The following is a 12,312-nucleotide window of genomic DNA, read 5'->3' on the forward strand; positions in this document are numbered from 1 at the left end:
CAATGCAGAAGAGCCTTAAACCTGCACTCTTTCTAATGGGAAGCAGGGAGAAACTCTTCTGGTTGCAAAAATAAGTCTGATTGTATAGAAATCTATGAGAAAATGACTTCTCACTTGATTTATTCCCCCAGTAAACATTGTAAACATGAGTTTATGGTCTCAACCTCTAGTTCTTCTTCAATACAGCATGATGTTCATTTTGTAAATCATGGTCCCTTTACAGTCAAATAGACCATAAAGCAGGGTATGCTTCAGGGCGGGGCTACACAGTGATTGACAGGTAGCTACCACAGTGTTATTTTTCGGTCTGGGAGTTGTCCGTGTTTTTGTCTCAGAACTTTAACCATTTAACAGTGAGTTTTCAGTTCATAATAATTCTCAAAAACGTCCTCAAAAAAGGACAGAACGGTAGAGATAGAGCGTGTCATCCTCTAATCAGAAGATTGGCGGCTCAATCCCTAGCTCCTCCTCCAGTCCATCATGTATGTGGAAGTGTCCGTGGGCAAGATTACCAAAACCATTACCAAAAATCCAAACAGGGTACAGGATTCCTATTAAATCCATGTAGTCTCTCTGTATTTGTGTTTTTCTAATGTATTACAACAAGCCTGTGAATACCAAGCTACAGACAATACGCCTGCAGCTAGAGTTACCCGATGCATTCGTGTGAGAAGAAGACGAGTTAGTCTGGGAGATTGAGGTGCACTGCAGAGAAGAGGACGAGACAGTGCAGATACTATATGCGCAAAGTAGAGGGCCGATTTGTTGTAAGTAATGAGGTTGGGAGACTAGATGGTCTGTGTAACTTGATAAAGAGCAGATTGGCTCTGTTCATTGCATAGTAACAGTTGGTGAGTTGTCTGAGTGAAAAGAAATTGCTGAATTACAGTGATGTAAATAATGTGTTATCTAACATAAAGGATGCACCAATAAAATCTGCTGCTAAATGTGTTCAGGCTACCGACTCTCACAAATGTGCAAAATAAAACCACAGGGGATCTGAATGGGGTCCAGGATGTTGATATCAGTGCTCTTACCCATCGTGTAAGAATAGTGTCATTGTACAAAGAAAGTGGTGATTATCATATAATAACTTTGGCATTGATCTGGTCGTCATAATTGGTCTCTTATGGTGAACATCTATTAGTCGGTAACATGTCGCCTACTGGAATCACTATACGGTACAGTGATGCTAGTGATAATGATGATAATGATACTCCTTAGCTGTTGAAGGTCTGTGTGTTGTAAGACAATATGCCGTACGGGTCTAATATAAAATATAATTCTATTAACATGAGGCGGCGCACTAAAAAAACGATACATTACTCCGTTCACTGGAAAGGAGGGTGGCGTGATAAGCTAGCCATGTGGTGCGGAGTCTGTAGGTGTTGATGATGATGTATCGACCCGCAATCAGAACGCTGCGGTAGACAATAATGTCGACCATGGACGAGATGGGGCGGTTAAATCAATAGGGGGCAGATTCATCCTTTGGCAGAGGTGATAGAAGTCATATACATATCAGAGACATGCCAGCTGTTGATGCCTCTCTTTGTGTCTTGATTTAAAGAGACAACAATCTCGATCATGTTGAACAGGCCGTCTGCTGTAACGAACATGGCTAATCGCGTTGTCCCTGCTGCTTCTGCGTGTGCTGTTGAGTCTGTAGCTGTTGGGGATGATGTATTGACCTGCAATCGGAACGCCACGGTAGGCAATAATCTCGGCCACGGTCGGTGTGGTGAGTGAATCCGTAAGGGGCTCTGATTCATCCTCGACGTGTAAGAGACTTGGCCGATTTTAATGCTCCTGAACTGTGTCAGCGTCTTGATTTTACAGAAAATAATCTTTTCATCTCAAGCATCAGCGATAGGCCGTCTGGTGTAACTGAGCAGGCTTTGGAGGATTCACCATCAGGTAGTGTTTTGAATGTCGTGTTGAGAAGAGTCTGCCTATAGCTTGCAATGTACCGGCAGTTTATGAAAAATTGCAACATGAAAATATGCAATATGCAAAACAATTGCCCAGAGCGGTTAGTTTCGAACACATGCACGAAGTATTCACTAAATATGAGAAATACTTGGATGCACAATGTACTATTTGTCTTTCATCGTAGCTAATCGTAAACGCCTGCAGTGTTTCTAAAGACATGATGCCCCACAGCAGCATATCCTCAGCTGCTATTAGTAGCAGTAGAAATCATATTTCTTTTATTCTCTATGTTATTACTCATAGCATTGTTATTAGCATTCTATCATATTTACAGCTACTATTATTATTAGTCCTTTTTCTATTATTAATATTATAGCTGTTGTGCTATTATTGTTGTTGCTGTCTCTCTCTCTCTCTTTCCCTATGTCCCTCTCTCTCTTTTCAACCCTCTATAAAATAAATTGGAAATTAAATGAAATTTGGTTATTGAGCGGTATTAGTTGATTGAAAACCAAAAAGTATTTTTTTCAGTGCAAAATACGTTATTTTTTCTACCGCACTTGTGAAACTCTGTTATACCAAAATTTTAAGCGACAATGCAACGTTTTGTTTGACAGTGTGTCATAGCCACCTCAGCAGAAGTCTAAAATGCGCGGAATGTAAACACATTTGCAAAACCTAAATTCTGTTTTAAGCAAACCCAAACCACAAGACGTCATACCTCGCAACACACTGAAATACTGTGAGGCATGTGAAAAAAAAAAAAGTATGAGCTTTGAAAAAAAATCTGCATAAGTGTGCACCCACTCGCACAGTGGAGAGCAAAGATTGGAAAACAAAGTGCTACATGAATATTTGATTCCGTCAAGGGAAAAAAGAAGAAAAAAAAACGCGGAGAAACTTCATATATGTTTGAATTGGAGATTCTGCATCATAATGGAGCGCATGAGGCAAAATTTGTGTGCGCTTCAATAAATCTAAAATGTGTGGACACTTTTTGTGAAATGCTACAGACTGCCAAAATACCTCAGTTATACATTCAAAGTGCATAATGCATCCAGATTTGACAACTATATAGTGTTGAAATAACTTGCGATGGATGGGATCACGCCGCTGGTGACGATGAGCGGCAGCAGGGTCATTCTAATGTATGACAAAGCATCTGACAGTGTTGGATGGATTCATTCAGTTTTCTAGCCATGCGTCTGTCAAAAACACCGGCTGCCTGAGGGTCTGAGGATATGGAGAAAGGTTATTTTCCCATCAAGTTCAACACTAGAGAGAATGAGTACTACACAGGCAATTGCCCAAATCCTTCCTACTACGAGTATGACGAGATGAGTGACAGCAAGAAAAAGGCTTTTATGAAGCGGTATGATGCAGTCCGAGGAAAATCCTTTGATTTCCAATCAGAGATTCGGCGCTATGCTGCATAATGATGTGGAAGTGTTGCGCATGGCTTGATTGATTTATCGCGAGACTCTTCTAGAGCGCACACAGCGCGATCGGCATCTAGCTTTATGGGGGTATTCAAAACACTTCAACACACTTGTGGCTCTCACGTGTGGAGGCACACACACCACACAGAATAGGACATATTCAGATGGACATGGAGCTCATACAGAAAACATTGACATCAAACATGTATTCAATCATCATGGTGAGCAGCTGTTCACAGCACACTATGTGGACGGGTGTGATGCAGCTACAAACACCTGTGTTATTAAGTGTCATGTTCAGTCTTATTTAAGTTTCTTACGGGAAGCTATATTAAAATAATAGACCCAACGTGGGCGTCAGGTTGTGGCGATGTGGGAGTGTGAATGGACACCAAAACAATGGACAGCCTCGACCTCAGGGTCTCTTTGGTGGTCATACCAACGCCATGACGTTTTATCACAAGGTTGAAAATGATGAAAAAATCAGATACTAAGACTTCGCTGGGCATCTTCACGAAGACTTCTTCTTAGACAAAAAAAAATGATCCACAGGGATCTGGATTCTAATGACTATTTTGGGTTTGTGAATTGTACTGTGCTTCAACCAAAAGGCTTGTTCCACCCTATCAACTGCTCCTGAAGGCTGTGCCATCGTTGTGTGATTGGGTGTGAATGTTAGATAGTCCTGATGGGCAGGTGGCACCTTGCATGGTAGACCGTGTCATCAGATTTTTTTCCATTGCACTATTTGTGCTCTTAACAATTTACAGAAACACTTAACTTGTATTTAGCAATTGTTTAGCAATTTTGTTGGTCGTTGTTACATTTTATATGTATTTACATATACAAACCTATTTTTCCAATTATTTGTGTGTACATAAAAGTACTATATTTATGTTTTTTTTCACCTGTTTTACTTCTTTTTGCTGTCTATTTGTATATTCATGTAAATTATGTGTAGGTATATTGAGAGTGTTTTTGGCCACTTGGGGACAGCACAACAAGCTGTAAAATACAATAGTAACACTTTATCACATCCAGCAGACACAGATCAACATTAGCATTCATCTGGAGTCGTGTTTGCGTCTACACTGTTCTTTTAGCTCTGGGTTGGTCTCCACCAACTCCTGAAAAAAGACGATTCCGTCTCTTTGTCTGTCTGCAGTTTGATGCTAGGCAGGAAGTGTATGATGGATTTAATGGAGCCTTCTTAATGAAAACAGCTGCCTGCTGCCGCTGGAAATGAGGTCGATGAGAGCCACGAGGCTGAAGAACCAACGCTGTAACGCTATTCACCATAAAACCAAAACGAAAAAGCTAAAAGGGGCTCAAAAGCTCTCTGGAGCTGAGAGGGAACTGCACAGTTGGTGGGTTTGTCACGAGTGAGGCCTTTCCCATTACACACAGTCATTTGATCCTTTGCAGACCCACAGGCCACCCCACCGCCGGACCCACCCCCTTTCTTATGATGTCTGCAGGCTGCACCGAGAGCTGGCTGCGGGTAGAAGAAGAAGTAGGTCAGACAGGAGCATACTGCAGTGGTTTGCATGCCATAGGAGTCCATGTTCTGCTGCTCTGCTTGTTTGTGTGCTGCAGAAAAAGAAAAATGGACAGAGAGGTATATATATATATATATATATGTAGACATGTGTAGAGAAAGAAAGAGCACAAGGAAAATACAGCAGAACAGAAGAGATCGCCTTTCGTACGTCAGCACAGAATATTAGAGAGGAGAAAAAAAAGAAAAGAAAAACCAAGGGCATTTGCTGGCCCTGTTCTCCTGTCCGCCTGGAGCTCAGTGCGGTGCGGTGCAGTGCGATGCTGCAGCAGTGGTGGAGCTCCGCCTCCCCTGCCGCCTCCCAACTCCATGAGGTAGCAGTTTCTCACTGCCGCCTCATGAGCAGTGATGTCATCTTCAGTTTATTATTTGCCACTAACGGTTCCATTGGCGGGCTAAATGACTAATCCGTCGGTTTTATTACTCGGTGCTTTGCTGCTGTGCAACACAGAGCATGACACTTGTTTCTTTTCTTCTGTTACTGTACACAGGTATTGGATCTTGAGGCCTGACACTGCTTTTGTGAAAGGAAGTCTCAATTCTCAATATTATAGAGATTCCCAGGTGAATTAAACAAGACGTGGTGGATATGTACTATGCATATTGCAAATTACTGTCAGGGTCACTGCAATTTGTTGTTTGTTGGGTATTTATTAAGATTACAGAAAAATATGAGCTTATTTGAATAAAGTGCCACTGAAAAATGACCTGGTACTGGACTGTTTGAGTCACAGTTTCATATCTGAAAAACAGTTTGATTGACTTGATTGTTTTTTTTTCCAGAACCTGGAATATTGGAATACTGCAATCATGCAGTCTTTAACCCAGCAAGGAAGCTTAGCCTATGTTGTCGGGGCAGTCATGACAAAAAGCTGTAACTTCTTTCATTTTAAGGTCCTTGTAATAAGCGTGCTTTGCCTTTTTTTCAGAAAGTTAGCATTTCCTTCCAGCTTGTTGGGAAATGCATGCATAAGCATCTTTACAAAATGCAACGAATGCTGGAAAGCCAGAGAGCTGTGAGTGGAATCTTAACTGCAGCTTTGCACCTCAGATTAGCTTGATAGAAGAGGAGCGATGCAACGTTCTCCTGCCGGCCGCCCCCAAGGTTAACTACAGTCACCTGAAGCGGTCGAGGCTTTTAGGAGCTTAGATAAATTACATAAATGAAGCCGTTTATTTGCTTGTCTCTGATTGCTCATGTATTTTATCAGTGACCTTGATATTTTGAAGACCAGCACCCATCCTGTTAGCCAATGATCAGCTTTGTTTTCGGTATTATGTGCCGGTGGCATATTTACAGACCAACACACTTTCCTTAGTTTTCATTAGAGCAGTTGCCCTTCGAAAAAACCCTATAGAGGCAGTGTCTGCTCAACAGCCACCACAAAATACAATTAAATGTGGACTCTTAAATCCTCAGATTTCTGTCATCTAAAGCTGTAAATAATTTAATACCAGATAATCATATCGATTTATTTTGTCTTACTTAAACCTGGATTTGTCACGAAGAATATGTCAGCCTAAATGAATCCTCTCCCCTCAGTCATATTAATGCTCACATTCCTCGATGCACCGGCAAAGGAGGCGGAGCAGCAGCCATCTTCGACTCAAGTCTATTAATAAACCTTACAATAAACAAATTGTAAGGTTTATTAATAGACTTGAGTCGAAGGTTGTATTGTTAGATATAGTTACACATTGCCATGGCCTCCAGTACCACCGTAAGGAATCTTGGAGTTATCTTTAAACAGGATGTGTCCTTAAGCTCCCACACTATTAAATTCTAAATTCTAATTCTATTAAATACGTAACATTACAAAAATCAGACACATCCAAAACAATGTCGAGAACTAGTCCATGCATTTGTTACTTCTAGGCTGGAAAATATAATTCCATATTATCAAGCTACCCCAATAAGTCTCTCAGACCCTTCAGTTGATCCAGAATGATCAATGGTAAACGGTCTGTACTTGTATAGTTCTTTTCTAGTCTTCCGACCACTCAAAGTGCTTTAACACTACATGTCATCATTCACCCATTCACACCCATTCATACACTGATGGCAGGGGCATGGTTATATAATATTCATACACCACAGGAACAGCCTGCTGGAGCTAATTGGGGTTAGATGTCTTGCCCAAGGACACATCGACATGGACTAGCGAGCAAACCTCCGATCCTCTGATTGAAGGACGACCCTGCTCTACCACTGAGCCACAGATTTCTGCGGCACGTGTACTGACTAGGAAAAGAGATCCTATTTCTCCCATATCACTGATGCTTCTCTGCAATGGCTCCCTTAACTACCCTATTACTAGATCAACGTTCTACCAGAACGCCGGGTTTGTGATTTCTAAAGTCTCCAAAAGTAGGATGGGAGCCAGAGAACTTCAGCTATCCTGCTTCTTTCCTGTGGAACCAGGTTGGAGTTTGGGTGCCAGAGGCATGCATCCTCTCCACATGTAAGAGTGGGCTCAAGACCGTGGAGATGTTGTGCTTTCTCGTCTTGCAGGTTGCCATGGATCATGGTGCGCCTGGATCGTGGCTGCTCTCGTTGCCGTGGTTCTGCTTGACACCCACTGCTACTATAATTATTATGAGTCATATTACTTGTATATTGCTAATATCATTGCTATCGTTGTTGCTGTGTCTCTGTGTTTTTCTCTCAATTTCAATTCAATGTGCTGAATTGGCATGAATTGGCATGAAGGGCAATTTTATGTGAAATTTATCACATAATAATTTGTGTGTAATTTAAGGTGTTCACAAATTTGTGTTACAATCCACACACAAATACCAATTTGAACACATGTAAACCAGTTTTACAATTGCACACATTAGATTATTATTATATATCATTTTCACAACGATCCCATTTGAAGGCAAATCAAATATAATCAATATATTTCCAAATGGATCCACCCCAATCAATGCGATAACACATGGTTAGCTATAGGTCAAACACTTTGCAATGATATTCAGATTTACCATTTCTCAGCCTATCAAACGCCGTCCACATTTCAAAACATTAACAATAGCATGATGTCTGACAGCCTGGTGGAAGGTCCACGAAATAACAAACACCCCACTTTTTGCGGCCGTCATATTTTACGACCATCTGGAACAATCCCGATTTTTTGAATGCAAAGAGAAACCACCATAATGTTACTGAATGGTAGCTCTGTCCGTAGCCAATGTTTCTCTGTGCTCATTTCAACACAGATTTGTCGTTCCTTCTGTAGGATTATCAGGGACTAGCAACTACAAAGCATCAATGGCAATCTCCTGATCGTATATTCTTACTGAACATGGGCCGATAACAATCGGCAGTAAAAATGTATTTAACTCTAAGATGGTTAAACTGTGTGGTTCACATGCGTACCAACCCGTGAGGGGGGATCTGTACAGTTCACGGATCAACTGCTCCATTACACCTCTAGTGAACTGCATGTTTTGTTGCTGCCATGGCATTTAAGCTGTCACTGCCAGCTTGAGAGACTAATTTGAATATATATTCCTTTAGATCTGCAATCTATCAATCTAAACCTTTCATACTATTTATGGGAGCCATTTTTCTGGCATTATTACATTTTGTAATTACTTCTCCATAACTATATATAAAACAGAAGTTTACTTATCCCAAGGGACATTGCTGTGCAGCAGTAGCAATACAAAATGGAAAGAGTGTAAATACAAAGAGTATTATATAAAGATATTATTGCATTTCAGAGTCTAAGCTACAACAAACTGAAGTAGGTGGCAGGAGCCATTAAGGGACCTGAAGGTATCAAAGCATCATCTACACTGGGCAGCATAGGCAAACCTTCAAATAAGTGTGTTTGCAGTCATTGAGGAACCCACAGTAATAGTAGTGTGTGTGTGTGTGTGTGTGTGTGTGTGTGTGTGTGTGTGTGTGTGTGTATATATGTGCTGGTGTCAGCAAAAACATACTCCTATACTCATATCATCTGCAATCCAGCAGCATGTCAATCTCCCTGCCTGTGAAACTGTGAGACCAAACTGTAGACTACATGCTCTCCTCCACATTACCCTTTGTCCGCTTGAATTGTTTGATTGCTACATTGTTACAGTAAACACAGTTTCGAATTAGAGTTCTTGCAGACTGCAATGCATTGTGTGCTAACTGGACGCCCAGTAATTCAAAGAGAAACAGGCCGTCACAATCCATACTCCTGGAGGAGAGGATGTTCTTGTATCTGGAAAAATGACAGTTTAGTTGTTGTAAATTTGACAGTTACAAAGTGTAAGTGGGAAGAGAGTGCCATAATTATGTAACACTGAATAACAGCAGTAATGGTTATTGAATAAAGTGACAATAACAGACAATAACAAGTTTTTTGCATATTCTGTGACAGCACCACCTGCTCCTATCATCTTCCAACGTGTATGCCAAGCAGACCTGAGAGCTGTCAGCTATGCTGGACTGCCTCATGTATATGACACCCAGCCCCCCCCCCCCCCCCCTTTAATACACTACACTACACTCGCGCTCGCTTCACTTCAGTAAAAAGGATCTGCCGCTAAACCTCTGTGGCAAAAATAATAAAGCAGTGAAAACAGTGTGTTTGATATATACTCTGAACTGCAATATAATAGGTTTGTATTTGCACTCTTTGTATTTGCAGTCTTCTCACATAGCATAACTGCTGCGCAGCAATTTCGATCAGGGAAAATAAAGTTTTATTGTATCTTATCCCAACCTGCGAGAGGCAGGAATGTGCCACAAGGCATCAAGTCTGCCAGAAATGTTAAAGAAGAAGTACTTCTTTTGGCCCTATAATGAAACACAGTGCGTCCAATAAGCAACAAGGAATAAGTGTCTATTACGAATTAATGTCTTGTATTTTCTCTTGTGTTTTGTGAAAGGTTATGTTTTTTGAGTTGTCATTATTTCTGAAATGTGTTGTTTTCTGAAATGATGTTGTGTTTTCTGAACTGTCATTGAGTTTTGACTCTCAGGGCCACTGTCCATCAAATCACCTGACCAGCTTTTCAAGTGAGTCATGCCACTTACAATACTAACGATTCACAACTGACGTTACGAAATATCCTTTTTTTTTTGCACGGGACACAAACAGTGGTCTCCCGGGTGAAAGTCCTTGTTTCACCCATGCGGACTATCTCGCGCTTTGATTGTCTAAAAAGGACACAGGTGTGTTTACATTGGAGTTAGCTGAAAGCCTGATGCGTCGCAAACACACACTAAAGGGTAGCTCCGTGCGTCTGTGTCGGAGGCCGAGGCGTACCGATCACACTGCGATATCTGACGCAGTGAGAACAGCAATAGAAGAAATCAAACAATAAAGGAAATTGCACAGGGCAGGAGAGATCCATGAGCCATTGGCCCATTCATGTTGATGTGCTAACATCCCCCCTTTGTTTTTCCAACAGGACTACACCATCACCATGTATTTCCAGCAGTCCTGGAGAGACAAGCGCCTCTCCTACACAGGCATTCCTCTCAATCTCACTCTGGATAACCGGGTGGCAGACCAGCTCTGGGTCCCTGACACCTACTTCATTAATGACAAGAAGTCCTTCGTACATGGGGTGACAGTCAAGAACCGGATGATTCGACTGCACCCCGATGGAACTGTGCTCTACGGTCTCAGGTGAGAGCTGTTCTTACTCGTCACCTTGTTGTCTGACTATTTTACGTGTTATTTGGTAGCTGAGAGAAGTAAGCAGTTGTTAACGGACAACAGTGCAAGTAGTGGCATTGATGCTTTTGCTTTTAGTTCACATTATTGTATTATTGAACTGTAGAGTATCCAGGTCCCTGCTAGGACCTGCAAAAGTCTGTTGGTGGCCCAAAGTAGTGTTCAGCGCGTCAAACTACTTTTTGCGTTGCTCCACTGATTGACTTTTTGATTTTCCCATAATCTTTTTTCATCTTTTTATGTTTTTTCCCTGCACTGTTTAACCCTGTGTTGTATCCCAATTTCTGCAATGTACATTCCTCCTTGCAATATTCCAAAGGAACTCCATATTCAATTTCAGAGGTTATACGCATGTCTGTTTCTCCGCTCCCCTATTTTCACAAATTTACATTTACAAATTTACATTTATCCAGTTTTAGCCACATTTTACATTACACTTTTTGGATCCTGGCTGTTTTAATCCATATCTTTTAAACTAGGACTACAATGTCAGCCAACACGTGCTAGACCTCTTAAATTTAACGTTCCCCAGACCGGACAGCCTGCCGGGGCTACTACCAGCTTGTTTTTAGCTTTTAGCTTTGTAACACTACGGGGACCACAGATACTAAGCGTCTACAATCGGCAAACTGAAATCAGGACCCTCTGTGAATCAGCTTTCACCTTTGCTATGTTCATGCGCCGCTGTTGCCATAGCGAATAATAAGCACATCTTGCGGCAACCTTGGCCCATCCTCAGGGCACCCTGTTTGGTTACCACTGCAGAAGGGAGTCCTGTCGTGATAAATTGGCACTAATTATAGTGCCTGTCAGCCAGTCACACCGCAAAGTTGGAACTAAGTGTTGTGTAATGATCGGTAAATAAGGAAAAAAAAGTATTTCTTTCAAGTGATAAGTCTAACAATTTTTTTTATGATCAATGATTACATAAATGGTTACTTCATCTTTTAAGGCTGATTGGCTTTTCCAAAGAGTGGCAATAGTAGAGCCATTCTTAATTAGAATACGACTTTTAGTTATTAGCAGCTTATTAGCATGGAAAACATTCCTCAACGTTCCATTGGTATTGCTCTGTCTGTGTCTCTGGAGTGTCTTTGAGGGAGAAGCAGCGGGTAAATCATTTATGAAGCCTCTTCTGGTGCAGTGTACACAGGGCCGTGCCCTCTGCAGCAGAGCACAGTTACAATGAAGTGAGCTGTGTGGAGTTAACTGAGGAAACGCTGGGCCGGTCACTGTCAATAATTCAGTCCTCTGAGTTCAAAGGCATCCTGTGTTTCAGAGAGAGAGAGAGAAATAATGACTTGACAGTCATCATGACAGTTTATTAAATGCTCAACCAGAGAGGAGAACACTTTAGATCACCACAATAAGCGGGGCCTATCACGCCGTTCCTCGTGCTGCGCTGGGACACTCTGACCATGTTGTGGTCCATCTGACTGCTGCATGCAGGCAGAAAATAGCCCGCAGTTTGAATGAGTAAACAGAGGCTGTGACGTCATACATCAGCTTCTGTGAAGACAGCTGTGTTCCAACAAGCACCTGGGTGAGTTACGACGACGACAAACCCTGGTTCACAGCTAAACTCATACAGCTGAGGTTGCAAAAGGAATACGCATTTAGGAGTGCGGACAAGGACATGTTTAAAGAGTTAAAATACAGGTTTAGCAAGGCGATGAGAGATGCTAAACAAATGCGAAACTGC

The 12,312-nt window shown here is 41.7% G+C and overlaps 1 protein-coding gene across 2 annotated transcripts in view; it reads left to right on the forward strand.

The window, feature by feature from the left end:
- Positions 1–12,312, forward strand: part of gabrb1 (gamma-aminobutyric acid type A receptor subunit beta1) — a 52,860-nt gene that overhangs the window by 16,245 nt on the left and 24,303 nt on the right. For both annotated transcript variants that reach the window (XM_068717775.1, XM_068717776.1), the window contains exon 4: positions 10,342–10,562. In XM_068717775.1, the coding sequence (XP_068573876.1) occupies positions 10,342–10,562 (221 nt within the window). The remainder of the gene's footprint in view (positions 1–10,341; positions 10,563–12,312) is intronic.

Source organism: Cebidichthys violaceus, unplaced genomic scaffold, assembly GCF_023349555.1.
Source record: "Cebidichthys violaceus isolate CVI_PGR_0920_01 unplaced genomic scaffold, fCebVio1.0.p SCAF_22, whole genome shotgun sequence".
NCBI classification, from domain to species: Eukaryota; Metazoa; Chordata; class Actinopteri; order Perciformes; family Stichaeidae; genus Cebidichthys; species Cebidichthys violaceus.